We start from the raw sequence: 25824 nt of genomic DNA on the forward strand, positions 1-25824 counted from the left end.
GAGTAGTTAAAGCACAGTCTTCAGTACCTCTTTAATGCAAACTGTTCCTTTCAGGGTTATGCCCCGAGGTTGCTATGGAGTGTGCTCAGCTGGTGAGTGTTCAGCACTATCTCTAACTGAACTGTGCTGATGCAAGTCTCTTGCAAGGATAAAACCATAGCATGGTAATTAGTAACCAAGAGCTCTTTGTAAACTGATTGAGTTTTGTGATTTTAACTGCAGCAGAATTAACACACAATAGAAGGTTTTAAGTACCATTTGAATGCACACAATAAGTTGGGCTATTTTCTTTTCTTTTTTTTTCAACTCACAAAACTAACGTGAGGAGTCACATTTAGGTTTTTGTCACTTTTGCTGGTTGGAAAAAACCTGCTGTTTGCTGGTATGGTCATTGTCTAGTCAGTTCTGCCACCAAAGCTGACTGCATGCATAGGTACAGAATAAATTTGCTCTACAGACACAAAACTTGAATTGTGACTTATGGGAGAAGAGGTTGATTATAGGTGTTAAAGGGCATAGCCTGTGTAAGTTTTAAGTAATTTTAGATGCTTGGTTTTTTTCTTTTAATTATGTTATAGTTATTCCCTGGGAAAAAAATCTACTCTGTTCTGCCCTCAGAAGCAAGGACATGTTAAGCAGGACATCTGAGCCTGCCCTAAGGTGACAAACCAAAACACCTCGAAATTCATACTAGCCTTTCTCAGCTGTGTGCTGCAAGATGTGAAGAGTTTATGATCAGGAGACAGTGGTAAGAGGCTGAGGTGTACTGCAGTAAGGGACCAAGGTCCTGTTCTCAAGAGTTTAAGTTGTTTCACTGGATTTACTGAAAAGCTTTGGTCTATCTGTTTTTTAAGCATTTTACCTGCAAAATGAGCTTAAGTTGTATTTAAGTAAGGAAATTACTTTCTAGACCCTTCATGTCCAGGTTGTTACTGTGTTTTAGAAATTTGGTGACCTGAGATATATTGCCTAGAAGTAGTTTTTCTGAGTGCCCTTTCGAGCCCAGTTCTATTGAGCTCAGCATTTGCCAGTGAATATACTTCCCTCTAAAAACTGCAGAGGTTCTGAAGAACCAGCCTTTAAAAACAGCTGTACTATGTTTAAAAACATTTGTACTATGTCAATACATCGATGCCATGGAAACTTGAGAGTTTTATAACTGTTCTCATGATTTGTACAAGTTATTGTATTATCTACCTAAGTAGAACCCATGTTTGAGCAGTCAAAGCTGCCAGCTGGCTTTGGCACTTTAGGACACCACATTTCCTGGAAATGTTACTTCTAGTTTAATGAAAGAAATATCCTGGGATGAAAGAGGAGACCAAAAAGGTCTTGCTGTATAAGCCAAGTGAGATGTTGGCAGTTGATATAAAACCTCTAAAATTTCTGGATGCTGAGCTGCTCTGCCTGATCAGGCAGCCAGCAGCGAGAGCCAAGTGCAAGTGCTGATGATTTCAACTGGCAGATGCAGCGCGATCACACCAGGTCACTGTTCCAGCAACGCTGCCACTCAGCAGGGCTGCTCTCGTCAGTCCCTGCTGATGGATCTGCCTTCCATCTGCAGCATCTTTGCTTCAGGAAAGATCTGCACAAGGGGCTTGAGTCTGAAGGCTCTTGGGAATTCCCAGTACTTCTGATGTCAGTAAGGAAGAAAACATAACTAACTTCAGTAGTGCCTGGTGCTTCCAAGAATGGTCTGTGTATCTACCATGTTTCCTAGAAGATGCAACAGTTCTTAGCAATCAGTTACTGATCAATGCCCAAAGTATCTACTGGGTTGAGATTTGCCTGTAGTTTGTAAGCTACCTAAGTTTGTGAGGTGCATTAAACTAAAGATACATAAGGCAAGGGAGATCCCCTCCCACTCCTTCTGGGAAGTTCAGAGCTGCTGTGAGAGCTTTGAGTGAAACCCGTGAAAATCCTTGATTGTGATGGATTGAATTAGTTGCAGAATATTTTCTATTTCTGCCTTTGAACTCTTTTAAAGGTCATAGAAATGTTATGATGGACTATCACCCTGAGCAGCTGACGTTTTGTCAAGCACAAAGAGGACACGACTGTAAGAGAAATCCATGTGTGTGTCATGTCACAGACACACCTGTGTCTGCAGGCTGGGAGCACAGGCATTGGCTGTTGTGGTACCATGTGTTGCAGCCCTGTGGCTTGCAGTACCTGCAGTTTTCCAAATGACTCAGTGTTTAAGTAGTGATTATTGACTAGGAAAATCATCTGGCGATGAGATCAGACAACTGAATACAGAAAGGCTTAATAAATAAAGGAAGTTTGGAAATTTTACCAGGAGATCTGCTTTCATAGAGCCTAAAAGTTGATATGGGCAAATAAACTGCAGGGGAAGTAGTTGAGAAAGTTAAAATACTCAAAATTGTTAGGACATCTGGTTCTAACCTTTTGGCACAACTTGGTGGTTTTGATTTGTAATATTACTGATAATTTGCAGTAATGAAACTATAAAACTGTTGAAACCAAATATTTTCACTGATCCAAATCAACATATTTGGCATATAAGAGACTGAGAAATTCCCCTGATAAAGGCAGAGAATTTGAGAACGTGAGGCTTTTCTCAGAATGGCAAGGTTGTTATCAGTAGAACCAAGCAGGAAACTTGGAAAAGAGGTGCATATTTTGCAGATTGGAAATTGCTGTGCTTGGAAATTGGTCTATAGCTGCTGAAAATCCACTTGGTCTGCAAACTATCCAATATGAAGCTTAATTTCCCCAGATCATAGAACTTCACTAAATTGCTCACAGGAAGCCAGACCTCTCATCCCATGGGATCTTTCACTCTAGGAACAGTGGTGTTTATTTGCAAGTCTGTTGAGTAATTGTGGATTACGTGTTATTTGGGAAAGGAGAAAGGGAAAATATTAGGCTGATGTGTTCAAAGAAGCACTGCAGAAAGAACTATTTGAGGCCATAAACTCCCTTAGAAACTGGACAGGCACCATTGCACTACAATGTGCAATGACCTCTCTTATACCTGGGTAATTCATCGTTGTTGTGACAGCTTCTGTCAGACACTTCATTCCACAAGGGATTTCATTATTTTAGGAGAGAGTCAAGTCATAGAGTTAAGACTTGAATATATAAAATAGCTCATGCATTACTCCAGCCTCATTGCTCTAGAACAGAAGTGTAATGACATCTTCTGTCCAAGTAAGTTGATTCATCATCCTAGAACTTTTTAATTACAAGTGATACAGTAACTAAGGGTGTAGCTTGATGAGTAATTTTCTGGCAGTAGTACCAATCTAGGCACTTGCTGTTCTCCCATACACAGACATTGGCATGCACGTGCTTGCTCCCACCCCTTCCATTGTGCAACCTCATGGCAAACCTGTGCAGGGAATTGCTCTAACAGAAAATAGCTCAGTTGCAGGATCATTGTCCAGCTGGGGCTCTGTGCGTGACAACACAACGTGTGGTGCAGTAACAGGTTAGGCAGCACTTTAGGCTGAACTTAGCCATGGTCTTCACTTGCAGGTGCCTAGAATACTAAGCAGAAGGGATGTTGCATGGCTCCCACTGTTATCAGACATTTACACAGAGAACAGTGATTCCTGTGCCTCACAGCAAACCTAGTGTTCATAAAGATCTGCAGCATTCTGGTAATGCTAGGAAAGAAAAATAAAGGATGTTGGATCTGGAAGGAAACATTCCAGATGTTGACTGCCGGTACTCTTAAGAAAGACCATTCACAGAAATGCTGAATTTAGTGTAAATAATCTGAGTGCAAGTTCTCACCTTGCCACAGTAAAATATGTCCTCTCGCTTGATCTTCCCTTCAGCAATCTTCTCGCGGATGGCTTGTCCCACTTCATGCTCATTGAAGTAGACAAAGGCTCCATCAATGTGGCGGTAGCCAGCATCGATGGCAATCTTCACTGCCTCCAGACAGGAACCTTTGGGAGTCTGGTGGGAGAAGGAAAAGAATGAACATGTGTCAGCCTAGTGCTTACCTCTCCTTCAGTGCTGGAGGGTCCCTGAGATATGTATGAGATTCGTGGTGTAATTCATCCTGAGTGACCATCCCTTTCCTCCCAGGCAATCACATTTCAACTTCCAAATAAGAGAGGGCTGTGCGCTTTTTCTCAAAACTGTTGAGTATGTGGGATTAGACTGGAAAAGGCAGCAAAGCAAAAAATTGTCTATCTCTATGAAAGAGAAAATACTAGTGTCCTCAGGATGTAGAATCTAATGCATTCGATATGAAAATAATTTCAGAATTTCTTATCTAGTGAGCAAGGGCTTACCTACAACACCCATTTGATTAAATGTCTTACTCAAGGGGAAGATGACTGTTTGGTTGAGCAGAACTGGTCAACCACCTGCTGACCAGAGGCTCTTTGAGTAGCTTGGACCTTTCAGCAGTGCAGGAATTTGGATTTGACTTCCTTCCCCTCAAATCAACTTACAGTTGTTAGTATCATAATCTGAAGGTCAGGACTATCTACTGCTATTCCCAGTTCTGAATAGCTGCTTTACTGTGTGGTTAAAAAACTGTAGTTGCTTTAGTGTATATTAATGTATATTTTACTGCTTCAGTTTAAGATGATCCCAAGAAACCTCCTAATAAGTGACATTTTTGTACTGTTTACTCATCATTGCCAAAATTCAGAGTAAGCTTGTTTTTTCAGAACAGTCATATTTTCCATATTTTCCATAAGCCAATATGGCAAGCAAAATTACACGTAGGCCAAACTAAGCAAAAAAAGCACAAAACTGGTTACTGAAATTATTTGTCTGGTCACTAAAATTGTACTGAAAACAACTTATGGTTCCTACACTTTTTATAATGAGAGAGCAGCCCTAAGTCGTGGTGGCCAAGGGTGTGCAGCAATGCTATTCTCCCTTCCTTTTCGTGGGCTTTGTTCTGGTGCAACAGGGATATCTGATTCACTTTAAGAAAAACTGAAGTAGGGCAAGTCAAACTGCTCTGCTGTGCTGCTGTCTGTCAACAAAAATGGCAAGAGTTGGATTCTGCTATCTGCAAGTGCAGGGCCAAGACCACACTGCTTCTCCTGTGAAGAAAACAGATGCCAGAGGCATCTGGAAATGGGGTAGTATGACGAGAGGATGTCAAATTTGTTGGTTTTGACAATGCCAAAGAAAGAAGAGAAGCAGGACTGGCAGTAAGTGTTGTTGGGAAGGACCATTTTACACCATAGTAATAGCTCTCCTTCCTCTCTCTCCTTGCTGTACGTTTACAGCTGCCATTGGCTGTTCATGAGTTTGTCATGAAAGAAACAGCTTCTCTTCCACCACCTGCTGAACTAGAAGGTGTGAAACTCATGGCTGCTATAGGATGCTTCAATGATTAGGGACATTGCTCTTCCCTTCCATGCATATGAAAGAAAAGTCCTTGGAGGACTGCTGAAGACACCTGGGGATGTCTTCATCCCTGCCTTGCAGTCTCAGAGCTGTGGGCTGGTGGCAGATCATTCTGGGACAATGGGACCATATTCTAGCCTGCTTGCTCAGTGCCCCCATCTTGGCTGACTCTGAGGGACACAAAATGGACCAACTTCTGTTTGGGCTAGGAAGGAACTTTCTGCTCCAGCATGCAGTGCCTAAAGGTTACTTAAAATACAAAGGTGCTCACACGTGCCCTGATTTATTACAGACCTGAATGAGGGCCTAGAAGCAAAACGGCACAATTTGGCACTCTAGAGTATTTACAGCAGTGATGGTGCAATACTCTGTGCTTAATTGAGGAAGACAATGTAGCACTTGTTTCAGTGCTTTGCTGCTTTCACTGTGGAAGCCTCCCAAAAGCACGCTCGGTCCCTGGCAGGGCCCTTTCCTGGTTGTTAGTGGGATGTAACAAAGACCACGGCAGCTACCAGCTTTTCAGGCACACTCAATGGCTGCTTTTCACTTGGGGCACGCCGGGCAGCGTTACAGAAGCGCGAGGCATGGAGCAATGACAGCCTCCAACATGTTCTCTGCTTTGTCCCTGCCTGAACCTGCAGGAGAGGATTTGAGAGAGTCATCAGGATGAAAGCTCTGACACGAGTATTACAAGCCTGTGGTGACTGATGACAGTAACCTCAGACCTCTGCCCCAGCAGTGAGCCGCCGCACGAGGTTGGAGCCGCTGTTGCAAAGCTCAGGCTGACTGGCACAGAGCAGCAGGGCTTAACTGAAAGGTCTGGGGAGCTCAAACCTAAGTGATTATTAGTTATCTGAAAGACAAGTATATTTCCAAAAGTGTTATCAGTGTTTTTTCTCTCTGAAATGTGATTTTGTAAACAATGTGTATTCTAGATTTCTTCAGTCTGTTTGACTTTTGCCATGCAAGTGTATGAAACCTGAGCTTTTAGAGGACAGTGATGCATTACCATAATATAGATTTTGAGAAAAAGAAAATTCTTTTTTTTTTTACTTTTTCCATTTGTTGAAGAGACTGAAAATGGGATGTGAACCCAGTACTAGAATTTCCCCTTTTCACACTCTTGAGAGATTGAACAAACACGGCTCCCTATTGTTTCCTCATGCTGTAAACTAAACTCTACCAGGCAAGGAAATGTTGATTATTGGGTTGTGTCTTTTCTCAGTCACCAGGGCCAGTTTGTTCAGTAAGAAAAGTAGAAGGAATAGATGAGGAAAAGTAGAGTCTCACAGGTAAGGGAACAGCACAGTTTCAGACATGGAAGGAGGGTAGGGTAGAGGAAAATGCTTGCAGTTACTGCATCTGCTTTTGGCTGAATCAGTTGACTTCTGTTAGAGCTGAACTCCTGTGTATTTCTTAATTTTTTTATATGGGACTTACATCTGTACAAATAATCTTTTGAAAGACTCCTCCATCTCAAGGAATAACCTTATTCTTTAGGGGCTCGGGGTGGCTTTTTTTGGATCAGGTCTTGATTACCAATGGCCGGAGATGGGTTTACATTATATATGTTTTTATTGCACTAGTCCACTTCATCTGATGTGGTATATTAGTTCTGACAGATTCTGGTCTAAGGTGCTTCATATAAAAATGCAAAGCAATCTAGGGAATAGTTTTTTGGAAAATATTGCCTCTATTGAACCATCCCAGCTGAAGGTCTGAGACATCTGTGAGTCTGGAAACTTTATACCATATGTTTATTTTCATTCTAATGGAGAAACTATCATTTCTGGCATTGCACATATTTAATCCTTCCAAATGCTGCAGTAATGGGCTGTGGTAAACTGTGCTGATGAGTTGCACAGGCTAGTCATGTTGTGGTATTGCCACTTTTTAGAAGTGTTGCTTTAGGTATCATATCTTATTCCATTGTTTCCTGACAGACCATACCAAAGTTGGGTGACTCAAACCACCACTGCTCTCCATCTTTCCATCAGAGAAAGACACGTTTCATCAGAGAAAGCACAACCTGGGTATTTCCCCTCTACTTTGCTGCTCAGCTTGAGGTGTTTTAATCTCTTCTGTCTTTCACAGGTTTTCAGTAGTGACCAGATCAAGGGCTACCAACTGAAAACCAGCTTTTATTGAAGTGCAGATAGAAATTTGTGATACGTCTATGTTGTATAAGGGTTGGCACCACTAATCACAGCAGCTGATGGAACAGAACTTCCCAGGCTGTTTGGCCATGGGCCTTATTCTACTCAGACCCTCAGACCTCTTCCCCCTCCTTCCTGCAGGTTATAGTCATTTTTAGTACATTACTTAAAATGCAGCTGCCTGTGCTGCCTGCTCACTCCAGACAGGGCTTTATTCTTGCACCATTCCTGAATGAGCAGGGTTCACTTTTAGAGTAGTACAACTATTAAATGAGGTACTGAAATGTCATAAACCTTTGTGCTTTGTTAGTAATAATTCAGGACTCTCTAGCTTTGGCCTTAAGACAAATCTCTGCTTCTTTATTACTTCTTATTTAAGCATAGATGAGAGGTTTCTTGATCCTTCACCATAATTAATGTTTCAGTTTCTAATCAGCGTGCCTTGCAACTATGTTACTTTGATCAAAGACTTGTTTTAGAATGGGAGTTTTATAACCACTTGTGCACTAGAAGTCAGACATTTATCTTCAGTGCTTTTGCAGACAGTCACTAATTTGTGCCAAAGAACCATATTAAATTTATTGCACATTTTATGATAAAAGAATAACTGGTTGACTAGGAGGACTTGCTCAATCACTAATAAATTTCTTCAATCACATCTGTGTTATTGTTAAGATCATAAACTTTAAGGAAACAAGAGACACAATTATTCCCTCTATCAATCTGTAGCTTGTAAACCAGCTGATTTACCATCATGCCTGACAGATTTATCTGGTATCTGTTTCCTTCAGCCTCCATGATAAATAAATCCAGCAGAAGGGCTGGGAGAGCAGACTCAGATATGCACCTTCACTGAAAGAAAGGAAGCAGAAATTTGGCCCCTTCTCCACAGATGAAGTAGCCAACTGGCCAGTTACCACTTTCTGTGAGTCTGAAAAAGCAATGTGCTTCATCAATTCTGTCTGTCTGAAAGGGTCTGCTCTCTTTTTCCTCTGAGGCCATAAACTTCCCTAATTTTTAATGTTTATTCCAGACACCTTCTGTCACATCCCATTTTGTCAAAAACTATTCTCCCTACCATAGCAAATGGTTCAGCTTCAATTTCTTTTGTGAGTGCACATGACCAAGCCATAGGAGAATATTTTTTTGCAGGCATACCCATGAGTTTTTCTCTTCCCACTCAAGTACAGTATTTGTTCAGCAGTGTTAGTGGTTGTCTGACTTATTACTCTTGTTTAGTGTCACAGTTCAGCTGCCCTCCAATTCCTTTGCTTTTTCTATAGCATCTTTCTCTAGTCAGCAATTTCCATTGGTTTTCCAGCTGATTAAGAGGGTTATCTCCAAAGACAAAGCTAACAGGACACACTGCCAGTAGATTGTAATCTTGCAAAGCCGTGTGAACTGCTACTCTGGTCGTTGCTTTTATGTCTTAACATCAGTATCATCGTTTATTCTTTATTAGAGTGTACGGTAAAGGAAAACATTCTGACTCAGACTCTCAGATTCTGCTCTGCTCTGTTTTACAGGAGCAGCTCTACAGAGTTGCACCAGTATCAGCAGCACATGAGAGCAGAGGGAGCAGCACTTGAGGGAAGAAGCCCCTTACCTTAGTCCTGACCATCTCACCTGTTTAGTGCATTGCTTTGCAGTCTCTTAGCTGGGAATAAATGATCCTGGGGGAAAAAGCCTGAAGTGTTAGGAGACACAGGGCCATCTTCTGGAAAAATCTGAGTTTAGCTGCAGCAGAATTACACAAGATATCCAAGCCATGGGCCAAGTGCTCCAGTCCAAACCTGTAATTTAGGATGTGGAGCCGCTGTTTAGGAATCTTAGTCAGCTAAATACAGGAAGGAGAAAGTAGGTACATTCCTGGGCTCAGAGCCTCCTTCATCAGAGCTCGGCACTCACACACAGATTCTTATGCAAGTTTCTAGAAGCCCAGTTGCTTATTTCCATTTGCCTGTTTTCTGGACAAACTGGCAAAAAGGATTGGCTTAAGATGTTAGGAACAGAGCATAGAAAGCATGTGTACTGAAGGCCCTGCAGGAAAGCACAGGTTGAGTTTACAAAGCCAGAGGATATGAGCCACACAAGGGTACATTCTTAGAATTGTTTAATCTTGTAAAAGAGAAGCTGTACTGTACACCTCTTTCTTGGAAAATGCAACCGCCAGCACATCCCTCTCTCTCGTACACAGGAAAATCTGGCTTTCATCCCCCGGAAGCATTGGCAGCCACCATCCAGGAAGCAAAACCCAGCAAAGGGTTCTCTGCAAAAGCAGGTAGAGCTGGGAATGGAGGCAGAGAGCACAGATAAGAGCCGCAGGCTATTGTGCCAGCAGAACTTTGCTTTATGTCATGCACTGCGTTGTCTCGAGAGGTGGAGGACATCAAATAAGCTCAGAGAAGATGGGGAGAATGGTGTCCTTGTGTCGCACCATGAATGAAGGTGGAAAAGGGGTGCCTTTCTCCTCTAACTTGGTGCACTATCAGTGGCCTGAAGCGTGGGGTTTGTCCATACAACAGACATTAGATTGCATAACTGCAGATTTAGCATTTCTAGAATTCCTGTGACATTGTTATTCTAGGATTTAGCCAAAGCTGTCTTCAGGAAAACCTTATTATTGTAGCTGGCAGAGGGTGCTGGAGTTATTTTTAACACTTGATGGCAGAATCCTCAGTTTTAGGAACTCTGCAACTTTTCACTCGACACAAAGTCAGTTAATGTAAGGTGAAGCTGAAGAGCTGCCATACCTTTCTGCTGGCAGCTAGAGGATTAAAGCAAACCAAGAACATGATGTGCACACCTGGGTCCCTGTGCTCACAGAGCTAGGGGGTGGACTGGGAAAGTTTCCTGAAGAGCTGGAGAACACAGCAGCCAGCTGGCTGCCCTGGAAAGCATGGATCTATCTGGGAGGGTGGGTGCTATCAAAATACCCTTCAGACAAGCAATGCAATCAAAGGGATGCGTGAGGTACAAGTGGAAGATAAAGCAGCAGCTTGTGCAATAAAGGAGAAGAAAAGGTTGCCAGTAGCTCTTCTGCTTCATTCCCTAGAGTTAAAGGGGAGAGGTTTCTGGCGCCAGTTCGAAGAAGTGTTTGCAAAGGCAAATGTAAAACTTGGGGAATTCCACCACCTAGTTAGCTGAACCAACATGAGTTGGCTTCCAAGCCTAGAGAGGCATTTTCTGCAGAGTGCTTTCAAGTTTTGACAAATCTGGCCTCCTAGGTCAACCAAAGAGACAATCCAGATGTTAGCCTCCCACATGAGCTGCAAGAACATGCTTACACTGTTTTTTGAAGAACTGTGAGGAATCAGGGGCACATAGGAGTGCACAGCCATGTCTAATGTATGGAGTCGGTCAAGGACATTTTAAAAATGGAGCTTTGCCTGGAAAATTGGGCTCTAAATGTTCTTGCCAAAAAGCGTATCTTTCAGTTGTGGTAATCCCTATTACTCACTCGTAGGGGTTCAGTTTTTCCCCTCTTCAACAATGCCAGTGATTCCCTGTCTCATCTTCTGTAAAACAATCTTCTTAACTTTTATTTAGATAGATAGGCTTTCCCTGTGGCTTTTGAGCAGGCTTTGAAAAACCCCAGCATATTTAGAAAACCGTAGGAAAAGAGAAGAATAAAAGTACTATTTTTTGGGTGTCAATATTTGGCTTAGTATTATTGCACTGGTAACAGCTAACTTTGTAGTTTTTGGAAGAGGGGTATATTGAAACAGCTAGTGCTTGTCACTGCAGCACGCAGCTATGGAATGGAAAAGGTCTGTTTTCTGTTTGGTTACTTTTCAAAGAAGAATCCCTGGTGACTGGTTCTGAGTAGTGCTACTGTCCTGAAAGCTTATCTGGATTAACCCTCTATTAGTTTTGGATCTGGACTGATTAAACATGATTCTACCCTGTGTTATAGACAGACATGTAGTTTGGTGGGTCATGCTGGTACCTGATACCCACCATTCAAAAGTTGTCCTGACTCCCAGACAAAGTTGTCACCTTCTAAAGGCGCCCTTGTTCCGGGAGCATTTTCCTGTGGAGCTCTCCTGCCGTGTCCAAGTCTGCACGTGTTGGCACTGTGTTTGGGAGCCAAATGACACGGTGCCAGGGTGGCTGCAAGAGCCAGCCCCGCTGCTTGGATGAGGCAGGCATCACTGCACAAGGCCAGGCAATTATCTGGCTATCAATGGATTCACTAGTGCAAGTCCTCGCCTCTCATTTTAAGAGGAAGGGTTTTTGTTTTAGGCTTGCTGGAGTGGCCAGGGAGAGGGGAAGAAGTTGTTCTAACCACAATCTGCTCCTTATGGCAAACTAAAAAATTCAGTGTTTTCCAGGACCAGCAATTTTGTGTCCATTTTACTCAGAAGTCCTCCCTTGGTTAATGAGCTTTGTAGCTAGAAAGTTAGTCTTTCATTCACACTCATCTACAAGGCTGGGCTCTTTCTCATTAGGAAATTTACATGTTGACCACTTCAGTAAACACAGCTTTTAATCTGCTACACATGATTGGACACTAATTGTGTTCACAACTGGAAACAGAAGCCATTAGCACAAAGTAGAGATTAGTAATTCTATCAATTTGTTTTCTATTAAACTTCAGGTTTCATGGAAATGAAGAGCCAGAGAGATTTCATCAGCAAAGATACATGGGGGTAAAAGAGCATTTTGCAAATTCAACAATGTCTTAGAACCACGGGTTTGATGCAAATCAAAGTATTAGGAGCAAAGCTCGTGTCTCCAAAAAAGTTGCATGTAAGAATCTTTCTTCCAGACTGACAGAGTGTGGTGAGTCATTTTATCAAATCCAAATTTTAAATCTGGTTTAAATACAGTTCTTATACAAAAGCTAGGACTTTCTGAGTCTGCCACATTTCAGGAAAAAAAGCATCTACCTCTTCTAATTACATGATTTTTCTAATTATATGACTTAGGTTTAATTTCTTAATGAGATAAAGATGCAATCTTGCATTTATGAAAGCCGAAAATGTTCCTTTGTATAATGCAAGATTACAGGGAGCTAGCAACAACTGAGGCATCTAGAGGTAGTTGCAGGCAGAGGAGGAGAGGTCAAGGCTCAACATGAAGAAGGAAATGTTAAAGACAAAGAAATGGAGGAAGACTGCTCCACCGGCAGAACAGAAATGTTGAACAGTTGAGGAAAAAAGGAGAATGCAAGATAAATCAGAGGTAGTAAACCTGCCACTTGAGCATATAAAAAGGGAATTTTAAAATGTGTCACACAACAGTAAGCTTTTAGCAAAAGTCACCAATGAAATCAGAACTTGTTCTGAGACCCTTTTGATTTAGTTTAACTTTCTGGTGTGTACCCTCACCTCTTTGTTGTAAGGAGCTTGATCTGTGAAAGCACTCTTTCATGTGTGAAACCACTTATTCCCTGGAATATTTGCCACCTCTGTAGCAAACAGCAAGGTTGAATTAAGGCAATACTAGAGCCCAATCACTGCAGCTTCTTAACTGCTCACACAAGCTCTTGCCCAAGAGTCAAGTTGGTCTGTTGCCTGCTAAAAGCTGATGTCTGCTGCTGCGCCTCCTCAAGGCATCTGGGCACCAAATATCAAGAAATCCTGCCTTTATCTGCTCTTGGCAACTGGGTCTTGCCAGTAACTGGCTTAGTTAAGGAATAAAATCTGAGCAATTAATCAATGGGGGCATCACTCAACACCAGGATACCAGCCACTGAAGGCATGCCATCTGCAGTCTGTGCAAGCAGAATTGCCTCAGTATAGCTCAGTCCTTCAAGCACGAGACTAACTGAGTCACGACTCCGTGAGCGATCCGGCTGCAGATATTGGGTTTCAGGATAAATATTGTTCAGTGGGAAGGCTAGGCTAAGAGTTTACTAACAGGCAGGCAAGGAGCCCTCCAGCACATGTTGTCTTTCTGGGCTGCAGTCATGTGTCTCCTTCCTTTAACCCCTACTCAAGTGTCCAAATCTCCACTTGGACTGTGATTTTAGGATATCCTCAGAGACTGAGGGAGCACGGGGCTGCCCTCTGAAACACCTCAGAAATCCCAACCCTGAGGGACCTCATGTTGCTATGTGTCGACCAGCCGTGGCTGTGCCGCTCCAAAGCACTCTCTGAAGACAAGAACTAGTACTGCATGAAGAAATGCTGCTGCTTAAAAAGCAAAGAGCTTGAGAAAGCCAGTGGTGGTTACCAGAAGGGAATATGAAGGGACACAATGTCTTTTGAAAATGCTGGTTAGGAGATATAAACCAATAACGTTTAAAAAATTTATTTTGTTTCAGGAATTTTATTTACTTCTTAAATTCAAGGCATAAATAAGAGGTTTTATAACCAAATATCCCAGCTGATTCCCCCCGCTCTGTTCAAGTCGGGTTCCCAATATTTTACATCTGAAAAAAAATAATTCCCTAGTAATTTCATGTAGGTTCATAAAGATCACTTCATTAGAGAGCTAACTTCATACTCAATACCTGCTGAGTTCAAAAACATAATCACGTGTAATATACTTTAAAAGGACTGAGGTATTTTCTTTACATATTTAATATCATGTCATGGGAAATAAGATAAGGCTGTAAGAACACTTGGATGTTAGAACAGTTCCTGCTCTTGTCGCTGCCTCTCTCATCTCTTTCAAGAAAAAATATCCAGAAGCCAAGTTTACCTCAAGAGGAAGACAGTTGTCTGAGTCAGAGTAAATTTACAGGTAAGAAATCAAGAAGCTGAAGCCTTTAAGCTCAACAGTGTCTGCAGTGTTACTTCACCCAGGAATGTTCAATACATGATTCATTTTTTAGCTTTGGGTCAGGCCAGGTGAATTCTTTACAAGTCACCTGAAATCATTGCTGTCTCCAGACAATCCTGTTTCAGGAGCCAGTGGTGGCTTTCTAGGAGGAAAACAGGGGGATTAAGTTGTGTGTAATTCCTCCCTTACTGCAGCTCAGAGATCCAGATCCCATCATGGGGACAAATCACTTATTACCTCTTTTGACTTAATAGCAGCCTATGACAGCTCCAAAGACAGGCAGCCTGCAGCAGGGATGCAGCCAGCACCGTTCAGAGTGATTGAAAAAGTTTGTGCCTGCGCATCCTCGTGCAAGGAACTTGGCATAAATGATCCTATGAGAGCATTAGAAGCTGTTAGACCTGTACAATGAAAAATTACTCTGTTCAGCTTCTAGCTTGGGTGTAAAAAGTAATTCAGAGTGCCAAAACAGTGTTTTTACTTATCCAAACCAGATTTTTTTAAACTTGGTCACTTAGACTGGATCTGGGAGCCCTGGATGAACTTTTCCTCTCCCTGATTCAAACCAGCAATTTCTTCTTAAACAAAACCCAGACTGTCTGGGCACTCACAAGGGTTACTTTGTGGTAGTTAAAGATTTGGGGAAATGGGTTTCTCTTCCTCCTGGCTGGATGCCATACCAAGTTCTTCAGCATCCAGTGCTGTGGGGCTGGTGGGCAGTGCGCTTTCCCATGGGCAGGGTGCTCCTCCTGCTCCAGCCTGTGCTTGTTTCTTCTTGCCTCTCTCTAGCTATCACCTACCCCACAATCATGTTATTTCCCTGAGCTGTCTGATATGAGTTTAATCCCCAGAGGCTGAGAGGAGGACTGAATCTGGTTTCCCACCGCCCATGTGGATTGCCTTACCAGCGGGCTGTTCAGGGAAAGGCAACTGCTACCTCCAAGTGCTTTAATAATTCTTTGATTCCTCAGCTTGTACTGCCAGTGCCCAAAATGAAATGCTTTGCCATTTGTTTTGCCTGAAACTATTCCACAAAACTGCTTCCAATTTATGAATGGATTTGGCTACCTCAGAACCTCATTTTTAGCTAAGTTGCGACTTGCCAACAGCCCTCACCCAGTGCTATTCTTGAGCACTTTGCCCAATCTTATGTTTCAGAAGCAGCGCCTGTGTACAGTGCGGTTGCTACAACCTTCTCTCCAAGCCCTGTCCTCCCTCAGTCAAAACAGGAAGGCAGGAGAGGAGCTGTGGCCAAGGCCCCTTGACCTTCCAGGGAAACAGCAAGTATTTATGTGGAGACACTGGACTGATGATCTTAGCTGTGTTGACAGGGATGAGTTATAAAGTGAAGCAGGCATAAGTGCAGTTTTAACGAGGCATAGGATTTCCAGGATTTAGGAGTGTTTTTAGCACCTTTCCCCTCTAAGACTGCTCGTCTCCACACCTCATCTGCTTCCAGATGGGTACCAGTACCACTCAATGGGCTGTGCTGGAAGCTAAGAATCAGTGCTGGGAGGCGGTGGGAGCCTGCCATGGACTGGTCTGGTTCTGCTGTAGCACAGGGCAATGCCAGGGGCTCATCCAGGGGCCTGTCCTGTCTGCCACCCTCCCATGTGGGACTGCCCTCTCCCTCCTCCCACCCATCTATTTAATACCCTGGAGAATTGGGTCAACGGCTTGGGGGCCCTCAGGGAGGGAGCTGGACACGGTGCATCGCTGGAGCCTTGGCAGAACCACTCCTGCACTCGCAGGGCTGTGCCAGAAGGATCCACACAGCCAAACAGAGGTAGAATTGGCCTCAAATTTTAAAGCTGTCTGGAGTGCATTGGTAGTCCTGATTCACAGTTCCCACTGTTGTTCCCACCCAAACTCATAAGGACAAGGAATATTTGGGGAAGGGAAGAAAGAGCAGTGGAAGGAGTCAGTGACTGAGATTTCCACTTTTTCACTTGTGTCCATCCTTTGGTAGGATAAACAGCCTAATTTTTTTATGTAGGCAAGAATCTAATACAAATCATACATTTCCTTCCCTGCATGAAGGAGAATGCAAAACCAACTTCAACACACTGAAATCTGCCTGCAAAAGAAAATTAAGCATAATAGTTATGCAATTATTGTATTCCTTTATTTTCAAATAAGCACAGGAAACATGAATTAAACCTGCAAAAATTTTTAGGTGCTTCTCTTGATAAATAACCCCAGTTTATGACTAATTCTATTCTGTGACCCAGTGAAGACTCCTTCCTGTTAGCAGATGAACTGATAGCCAATGGATTCATTGTACTTTCTTGCTGTGGTAGGAGAGTTAAGTGAAAAAAAACCCCAACGTTGCACTTTTCAGTCTCAAAGAATTAGCTGAATTGTCATCCCAACCTCTACCCAGTCAGAAGAAAGGCTCTCTTACATCTAGGGGGAAAGAGCATTCAATTAAAATTAGTCTGATTATCAAACAGACCTTTTCCACAGTGGTCCATCTCTTCTCCTGTTGAGTGATGTACTACTTTGAGTCAGTAAACTTGTATAGGGGGGCTTTCTGTCAATAGATGTATTTTTTGTTGAGTATTTCACAACCAGAGAAGCATGACTTATCTCCCAAAGTTGTCTTTGGGAGAACAATTAAGTGATTTAAGATGAGCAAGGCAAGCTGCTGACACATTTCAGTTTTGAAGGCACTGCTGATCAGTTTATGCAGACAAAGCCTGAAATGTCAAAGCTGCCTCCTGCCTTTGTTTTCTTCTAACCGACTGCTGGAGAAGCAGATTTCCCTGTTCCATGGCTAACTAGATCTGCCTGGTTGGCTTAACCAGCGAGCACATTCCTGCACTTCAGGAAGAACACTCCGGGCTCATTACGAGCTACTGGGCTACAGCCTGACACTAAGAAAACAGATTTGTTTTGGACAAGTTGCTCTGACATGGAGGTGCCAGGGTGAATAACCTTTGGGGGAAAAAAAAAATCAAAACAAACCAGCTTAAATCAAAAAGCTGTCTCCATGAGCAAGATGAATAATCTGACAAATGAACGGCTCTGTATTTTGTATCAAAGCACAAAATAGCTAGAAGTTGCAGGGATCTGACTCATGAGCAGAAATAGAGTGCTGGGGCTGGCTAGAGCTGTCGCTACCACCAGCTGCCTGCCCCCACCGCTGGAGAATGGGTGGCTCAGATGCTGCTTCTTAAGCAATTCAGCCACAAAAGGCTGCAGCTAAGCATTTTAAGGGAAACGTGTCAGCGCTAGTTTATAGCCTCACTCCTCAAGATAAACCTTGAAACGGTCCTGGGTTGCCACAAAGCCTTTCAGCTGTTGAGGCAGGAGGAGCAGGACAGACACCTCGCCAGGCATCCCTGGAAGTTGCAACAGGCACAGCTCAGCGCTCGGCAAAGCAGCTTGTCCCAGCCAAGCAGCACTTTGCTGCCACAGCAAGGAGTTGACAGGAGCCCCCGCTCCGCACCCCCCTTATCAGCAAAGCAGCCTTTTTGAAACGGGCAAATTTTAAGCCGTGACCTATTTAAACATCCTGCCCCATCACCGAGCGGCAGCACAATTCTGCAACAAATCCCAGAGCACGCTGCTGCCGCTGCGTTTCCCCAGCTGCTCTCTGTGACAAGTTCTTCGACTCAAATAGCGCTCCTAATCCTAGCGTAAAGCCCCAGCCCAGCTCCGCCAGATAAACACACATTGTTTCACCTGGTCTTCTGTGAAAATGAGACTGTGGCAAGTGCCTTATCACTGCTATTTTCTCTACCTCTCCTCAGCTCCTCCTCCCACCCGTAACTTTCTAACGTGTTTATCGTGCAGAAGGAGAAAGCTCAGAAAATCAAACTCCTACAAACGCAGGGGGAAGGAGAAAGGGTGGTTGGATATATGCACCCATCCCCACTGAGTTACACAGCGGCTTCGATCGCTCTAAATTGGAGTTGCCGTAGCAATGCCTGCCCTGCCTGCATTATCCTGTCCTCCCTACCTTCTGTTAGCAGAAAAGAAGGGACGTATATGCAAAAAGCAAAAAGCCACTGCCTGGGGCTGATTCTGCTGAAAACCAGCCCTCCCTAAAAATGATTCATTTTGGCTCATTGAACTCCATGCAAAAGCTCGCTGTGCGCCTCAAACCACGGGAGGGCAAAGGAAGGAACCGTCAGGATTTTGCAGGACGGGGGGAGAAGAAGCAGATCTGTTGCTCTGTTGATTTTGGGACAGCTGAATTCCTGCGGAATGAATTCTTAGCAGGGTAACAGCAGTGCCGAGAAGCTGCCTCTGCGAGGGGAATCCCATCCAGCTCCCCTCTCAGCTCTGTCAGGTTACTTGCCACTCTGGACTCCCTGCCTGATTCCACCGTATTGGGCCACTGTTTGTCCAGGCTGCAGGCAGGAAGTGCAGCAAGGTAGGAGCTCTTGTGCTGGCAGCTGCATTTTTCTTAAAACTAGGGCAAAAATTGCAACTTGAGGGTTAGGGGCATGATGTACACGTCTGGAAAAAGATGCTTCAAGTTCACTCAGAGCTTTTGACACTGAATTATGCAACATTCTTCTTTGCTATATCAAAACTCCTGTTGGAGACCTTAATTTTGTTTCACTAACCATTATTCAAAGAATGCACTAGCTGAAAATATCTCCTGAAAGTTTAGAGATGTGGGGGACAATGCCCGGGCTCTGAAGTCATGAATTCCTATTGATTCTCCCCATGTAAACCAGCGTCGTTAACCAGTGAGAACTGCACTCCTGGGGAAGACTTACACCCATTCTGCATCACTCATGCATTGCCTGCAGTAGTGTTTGTTGAAAATTCGACACCGTTATTGATGTACCGTGGTACATTTAGTGCTTGGTAAATGGCTTTAATCAAGAGTTTTCTTTACAAAGGTACCTTTAAATACCTTGTGATATGTGGAGTCATACACACACATTGCATGGCAGCTATTACACAAGAGGGGTTCTGGCCACGATGCCTCTTTTCCAACTCTTCAAACAAACAAAAAAGAGAACTGATGAAAGATCAGGCAGTTTAGGAGAGCTTTAAAAGGCAGTGGCTACTGAATTGCCTTTGCGCTCCCAAGTCCGCAGAGGGAAGAAGCATCAGGTGTGCTTCCCCATCCTCCACGGGTGCAGCCGATCGGCACGGTCAGACGGGATGCCTGCCCGGCGCAAAACCGAAGGATGCAGAATATTTGAGAGTGGTTTGGCCGCTGGCAGTCAGCTGTGGGAACCGCAGGAATCAGGATGCAGGAATTTCGGTCTTTGTTTCAGGAGCATTACTTGGAAAGTATCGGGGGCAGCCGCAAGGCGGTCCGAAATCCCTCGTCTTATCTACACTCGTCGCAGGGGCTAGGCAGGGGAGATGACGGCACCGTCCCTCCTGATTCCGGGGGGCCGAGGGCTCCCGGCCGCCTTGCCGGGGGTCCCATTCCTTCCCGACCCGGGCATTGCACGGCACCGTCCCGACTCCAGGTCCCCCGCGCCCCTGCCCGTGCGCCCAGCGGCGCGGGGCGGTGGGCGACAGTGGCAGCCGCCGCGCACCGCAAGCTGGGCGGGATTTTTTTCTTATTTCTTCCCACCTTTTCCTCATCTGCGGGCCGCGCACTGCCCGCGCTGCTCATGGTAGAGCTGGGTCTAACTTCTCGCGGGGAAGGGAGCAAAGAGAGAAGTAGCCGGGACGGGAGGGGAGGAGGAGGGTGGCCGCGGCTCGGGGGACTGCAGCGAGGGCAGCCGGCACCTGCCCCCGCCCGCGGCGCGGGGCGTCCCGGCGCCCCCGGACTTACTTTCTGCGGGTCGGCGTAGGTGCCCAGCCCCAAGAGCGGGATGCTGTTGCCGTCGCTCAGCGGAATGCGGTGGCTCTCGGCGGTGAGGTTCATCGTGCCGGCAGGTAGGGCCGCCCCGGACCTGGGGCTGATTCCGCAGGGGGCGGGAGCCGCCACTTTGCAGCCAACACAGCGGTCCCTGGCACCGGCGCCCACCGACGGCTGGATGGAGCGGACCGGCGGTGGCTCTGGGGGGACCGAGGGACGAACTGCCCTCTCCCGCCGCCGGGGAGCGCCTTTTTGGGGGGCTGAGCCACGTGTGCCCGCGGCTGCCCTGCACCGCGCCCCGCCGCGCACCGCCCCGGCCCCGCCCCGGCCCCGCGGCCACCGGCTCCCCGCGCACCGCCCCGCGCCGCGACGGCCCCGCCGCGACCCCCGCGGGGGCTCCGGCCGGGGCTGCTCCGAGCGCGCCTCAGGGCGGGCCCGGGTCCGGCAGCACCTTGAGCGGCGTGGGGCGTTGCTTCCCAGGGACCAGAGAGCCTTCGCGGGCTGCCCTACCCGGAGCTGCCGGCAGCAGGGCACCGGCTTCCCGTGGTTTGGGGTGGTAGGTCTTGGAAGTTTCCCCACAGAGGTGAAGAACAGTTTCCACCTGGCCACTCCAGTGGTTGAAACCCACTGCTGTAGAGGCAAGCAGGGAAGGAGGGAAATCCCAGACTGGTGAGCAGTTTCTCTGCCTCAGTGTGAGTCCCGAATTACAGTGAATGGACTCAAGTTCCTCACGGTCTTGTATGTATTTCCTAACCCTGATAGCCCAGAAGGAGACAATATCCTTTATGAAATTCATCACATAGCTCTTACTTGTCTTTTCTGGTCCTGGTAAAACACTTGAGGCCATGCTTTTACACCACTCTGAGCCACCTGCTTTGTGACAACTATGCTAAGTTCTCCCCATTTGATCTGGAAGTGCATGGTCTTTTATGCCTTCCTAGATCAACCTGTAATTAAGCCCTCAGGGAACATTATTCCTGAGCCGTAACAATGGTCTTTGCCTGGCAGTTTATTTTATCTCCTCTAATACCCTACTTGGCTTTCTGTGCATGGTAATAGTTCATCAGGTTATGCAATTCCAAGAGGGGTTAATGGATCCATCATGATAAGTTATCTCTGCAGTTTTTGAAATCAACAAGTGTGTACTAGTTTGCATTCAGGGAAAGGGTTAGTTGCTGCTAGGGCTGGGAAACTACCTGGGCAATTTCCTACCATGAGACCCTTTCAGTGTTACTGGTTAGATACCTCCAAGGGTCTCCTGAGAAGATGGGAAAAGTGCCACTTCCACATTTAGGAATGTTCCAAGAAGTTCAGAACTAAGTGCAAGCTAACTAGATCCCAATCCAAAAATTTCTAGTTAGGATGTCCTGCAGGACAAAGGTGGTGTGTGTAAAACACTCCTTGGGAAGTGGACAGAGTGTGACTGAGATTTTCTGAGAGCCTGTGCTTTACATGGACAGCGCAGTGCAAAGAGCTGCCTCTGAGGTGGCTGGGTTCCACCTCAAGGGGGGAAGCTGAGGCAGACTGCAGCCTGGCTGTAGTTACTGTGGGAGGCTCATCCTGCTAGACCCTGTCTGTGTGCTGCCAGGAGCTGTGGGTACCTGCAGGAGGAAGGAAAACCAGAGACCACCTCCATGCTCCCCTGTTGTTTCCATGTAACTGATTACCCCTTCCTTGCTACAGGAGCAGCTCCCATCTCCTCTCTCTGTGCCAAGCACACTCTGTAGGAGGAGAAGTCGATGCCAGCTGCATGTCTAAGCTATAGCCATCATTCTGCTATATTTCCAACAGAGGAGCAAACACATGGAGAGATGGAAGTGGGGTAAGTAGAGAAGAGTCTGGTGTGGCAGAGGACGTTCAGAGACCTACTTATTTCCAGTCCCATACTAGCATTCCATGAAGAGGCTCTACTGCCCAGTGGCCGATTCCTATGCCTTAACTTCTATGCTCCAAATCCACTCCACAATCTGCTTTTCCATAATTCCTTTTAATCCAGCATCGTTTGGGGAGTTTTAAGGCACAGTTTTGGTTCATTTGCTTTGGGCTCAGAGCACATCCAGTTTACTCCTGTGCTCTGGCAAGAGAGCAACGCGTGCTGGGAGCTGCGCATGATCCCGAGCTAAGCAAAGCACGGCTGTGTCTGCGGTGCCTGTCCTGGGGAGAAGAGCAAGTGCAAGGAGCCTCTCTGGCAGGAGTACAGGAGCCTGATATGTGATAGCCTTCAACAGCAACTGTGAAAGAAGGATTGATGGATTTGCCATAATTCACAGAATGGGGGAGCTTGGGCAGGAGAAGGAGCTTCTAGGAGCAGGCAGGCAAAGTGGTCCATCACTGGCGAGGCAAGCCAGCCACACCAGGCACTCCTGCCCTGCCACAGGCATGAGCCCCCAGCACTCATCAGGGTAACAGGCAAAAGCCACCTCACTTCCAGCTGCACTGCTAGACTGGTCCTTACAAGACTAGCCAATGTGCTTGCCCAGAAATTGGGGAGAGGCAGACGGTTTTACAAGTTCTTCCCTCCACTCCTACACCGTAGCTGACAGCAAATAGTGTGAACACCTCTTACACATGAGACTTTTAAAGTCCCATAGCTGCTCCAGCTCCCTACCTATTGTTCCAGTGCCTTTCAGATTTTATATGAAACCCCAGAAAACAGATAAGAAAATGCGTTTTCCCCCCTTTACATCCAAGCTACTAACTCAAAAAAATGCTTATTTCATAGAAGCTAGAAATACTAGCAGGTTTTCAGTTGATAATGAATCCTTCCTTTAAAGAACAAAGGAACCTGAATAATAGAGCCTGGAGCCTGTCACATGTAATTCTTGTTAGTAATAATTTCTGTTAGCTGCTCAGGGAAGCACAGTTCTCGATTTCAGACCATAAATGACTTAACCAGGCTTTTTACGAGGACACGGTATCTAGCAACTCTGACTGCAAAACAATGTAAGTTTCTAGAGGCAAAGCATTGTCTGCTGGTTGTTGTCGATCAGTAACAATTCAGGAGCTTTTATAAAATGCAGATGTGATCTCAGTTCTTTCTCTAGGAAACAAAAACAATAAGTTTCAGCCTGGCCTGACTAGCAAGTAATGAGTGCTGCCATCCTATCAACACAAGTTTGCCTTCTCTAGTGAAGCTCTTAAATCACACATAAACACCTTCAGAAACCAACTAAGGTAGGTTTGTGATTCATGTCTTGGTGGTGCAGGATTTTAGAATTGCATTAGTCATCTCAGACCTAAGTAAAGAGCAGGGATTTCAAAAGCAACATCTTATATGTGTTCTGTTCCCCACCCCCTGAATCTCCACACAAATAAGGTAGATTAAAAAAATAAAAAGAAAAAATAGATCTAAGTTTTTTGCAGGAAAAGTAGGTCAGACATTTGAGGATTCTTGCTATTTTTGCTGTTAAAAACTTGCTGAAATCTCAGGTAAAGAAAGTACTTAACGGCCTCCTTACCTGGGCAAAACTGGTAAAGGATCTTTTAAAGAAGTAAAGAGGTCACCTTTTTACTCATTTTATCTCAAATTGCTAAGTATCCTGGGAACAGGAGAAAATGTGTGAAGCCTTTAAATATAGAATCCCCAGTTCTTGGAAGGAAGGAGAAAGAGTCATTGATTGAGAAGGACTGGCCTTGTCATCATTCAGATTTCATGTTTCCTTGGACATTCATGGGTTGCCCCCCTCTCCCCCCTTTTTTAAAATTGTTTTCCACAAGAGAACATGTTAAAAAAAAAATTTTCCTGAATCTTCTTGATCTGGGTGTGTTACACATTGTAGATTAGATCAGTGAGATTCTAGAGGTGGGTGACCTGTACTGCCTAAAAATGAACTTTTTTTAAAAAGGAAAATTGAAAGTACCTTTATAACACTTGTATTTGTTCAATAAAAAAATGCATGTTGCTACAGTTTCTATTTTCTCTATGAGTCGTGCTCCACTCTGTGTAATTATCTGCTAGAATGCGTACTCTGCATGTGTTTTTAGTTAAAATTTCTTAAAACACGGTCTTAAAGTCTGCATATTTTCAGCCTAGTCCTTTAATAACTCACATAAAATAGCATGTGTCCATCCTGCATGTGGAATATCTACTGATGTATTTTCAACTATTTAGCTTAGAGATTTTGATAGCATGTGTCAAGACTAATATTTATTTTCTATTTTGCCATTGCCTGAAATAAACTAACACATATAAAGGAAAACTTCTATTTTAAACTCTAAGAAATAAGGTTTGTGTATGCTTAGTAGAGGGCCTATACATGAAGTAAGATTGCTTTTTTAGTTCTTGCTACTTCTGCCACAAGTGATATAAGCTGACCTGGAGAACACTTCTCTGGTTTAAAAAAAAAAATCTTGTAGAGTCTTTTTATTCTATTTTCACAAATTATCACAATAATCATCACATATATCCCAATTTACTTCTTGAGGGCAGCTGATGAGTGGTACTTCACACTGCCTGTGTGATTCCTTCATTTAGTGACCAAGGGATTCCTCATATGGAAGCATTTGTGATCTTTTCCCTTTGGTGATGTTTGTTGCACAATGAGGCTGATCACTGCCAGGATAACAGCCTGGGCTTTGTTGGGAAGTGTGATGTAATGGGCATTCCTAGCAGTTTTTATGCAAACACCTTTTTTTCCCTAGCTCCCACTGGTCCATATAAATTTTGTGGAAACAATGAAACATTTAAGTGATGTGTTCTTTTTTTATTTCAATAACTAATTACATTCTTGGTAAATTCTTCTTTGAAAGACCAAAGATTATTTTCAAATTTTCAAGACTTACAGCTTGGCAGTGAATATATGTACACTTTTAGTGGAACTCTTACTGCAAGTTCTGCAAAGCAGTATTTGTCCTCCAAAGACCTCACCTGACCTGACTTTTCCAGCACTGGTACAGCACTTCTGCTGGATCCCTAAGGAGATCATGAGGACAGGGAGAAAATGTGCCTACCACTTGTGCCTGTGGAGAGATTTAGGAAAATACTTGATGGCTGGGTCACTTATCCCTTCTGCTTCCTATAAATGCTCTGTGGCTACAGCTGCGATAAAAGGGAAATTCCGATGTATCCTTGATGCTGTTCCATTGCATCTAGTAAAACTGGAAAAGTGAAGCCTCTGCAAGCCTTTGATCGCTCCTGGGGTACGAGAAGAATGCCAGCAGCTGCTCCAGATTATGCTCTCCTCACTCCTGTGGCTGTGGGGATGTGCTCACACTGCACCAAGGCACAGGGGCTTCCCCAGGGACCAGCCTCCTGTGGCCGTCCAGGTCTGTCCCTGTCCCTGTGCCTCCTTGGGACAGGTGCAGGGCCCCGGGTTGTGGCCTCACCCAGAATGCCACTGCCACAGCCCTTTTGCTGGGTGCTGTGGGGTGCTCCTCCAAGGGGAGTGGCTGTGCAAATAGCCAGAGCCTGCTCAACAGTTGAACCTCCCTCTGGTTTGGGTTTTGGTCCCTGGGTGAAGCTGTGGTGGATGCTGTACCAGAAGCAGCAGCCACATGGACACTAGAGGAAGCAAAATCTCATGACACAGGAGCCAAATTAGCCAGGCTGTTTATACAGCACCACCATGTTTCCCATGGCACAGCAGGAGAGGGGCCAGCACTAGCAGTACAGCCCCTAAAATGTACCTTTTCCCCTTTTCAGGAGCTTGAGTTGCTCCATTAACATCCAGGGAGTGTTACTTATGGGCTGAAAATCCCTGTGGAGGACCAGAAACCGCTGGGAAAGGGAAAGAGACGCTCAGTTTGAAAAGGTAATCCTCCTAACCCTTTGGAAAGGTAATGCTCTAGTCCTTTGCCAGTGTCATT

At 44.9% G+C, this 25824-nt stretch overlaps 1 protein-coding gene and 1 long non-coding RNA gene across 2 annotated transcripts in view; one reads left to right on the forward strand and one right to left on the reverse strand.

Annotated features, from left to right (window-relative positions):
* Positions 1–20304, reverse strand: part of AKR1D1 (aldo-keto reductase family 1 member D1) — a 34838-nt gene extending 14534 nt beyond the window's left edge. The window contains exons 1-2 of the mRNA XM_005482793.4: positions 19993–20304; positions 3763–3930 (exon numbers count right to left, since the gene is read on the reverse strand). Of these exons, the coding sequence (XP_005482850.1) occupies positions 3763–3930; positions 19993–20085 (261 nt within the window). The 5' untranslated portion in view covers positions 20086–20304. The remainder of the gene's footprint in view (positions 1–3762; positions 3931–19992) is intronic.
* Positions 19216–25824, forward strand: part of LOC113458706 (uncharacterized) — a 124532-nt gene continuing 117923 nt past the window's right edge. The window contains exons 1-3 of the long non-coding RNA XR_012579940.1: positions 19216–19313; positions 21703–21841; positions 25661–25769. This is a non-coding gene — a long non-coding RNA (uncharacterized LOC113458706). The remainder of the gene's footprint in view (positions 19314–21702; positions 21842–25660; positions 25770–25824) is intronic.

This window comes from Zonotrichia albicollis, chromosome 4, assembly GCF_047830755.1.
Source record: "Zonotrichia albicollis isolate bZonAlb1 chromosome 4, bZonAlb1.hap1, whole genome shotgun sequence".
Classification (NCBI taxonomy): Eukaryota; Metazoa; Chordata; class Aves; order Passeriformes; family Passerellidae; genus Zonotrichia; species Zonotrichia albicollis.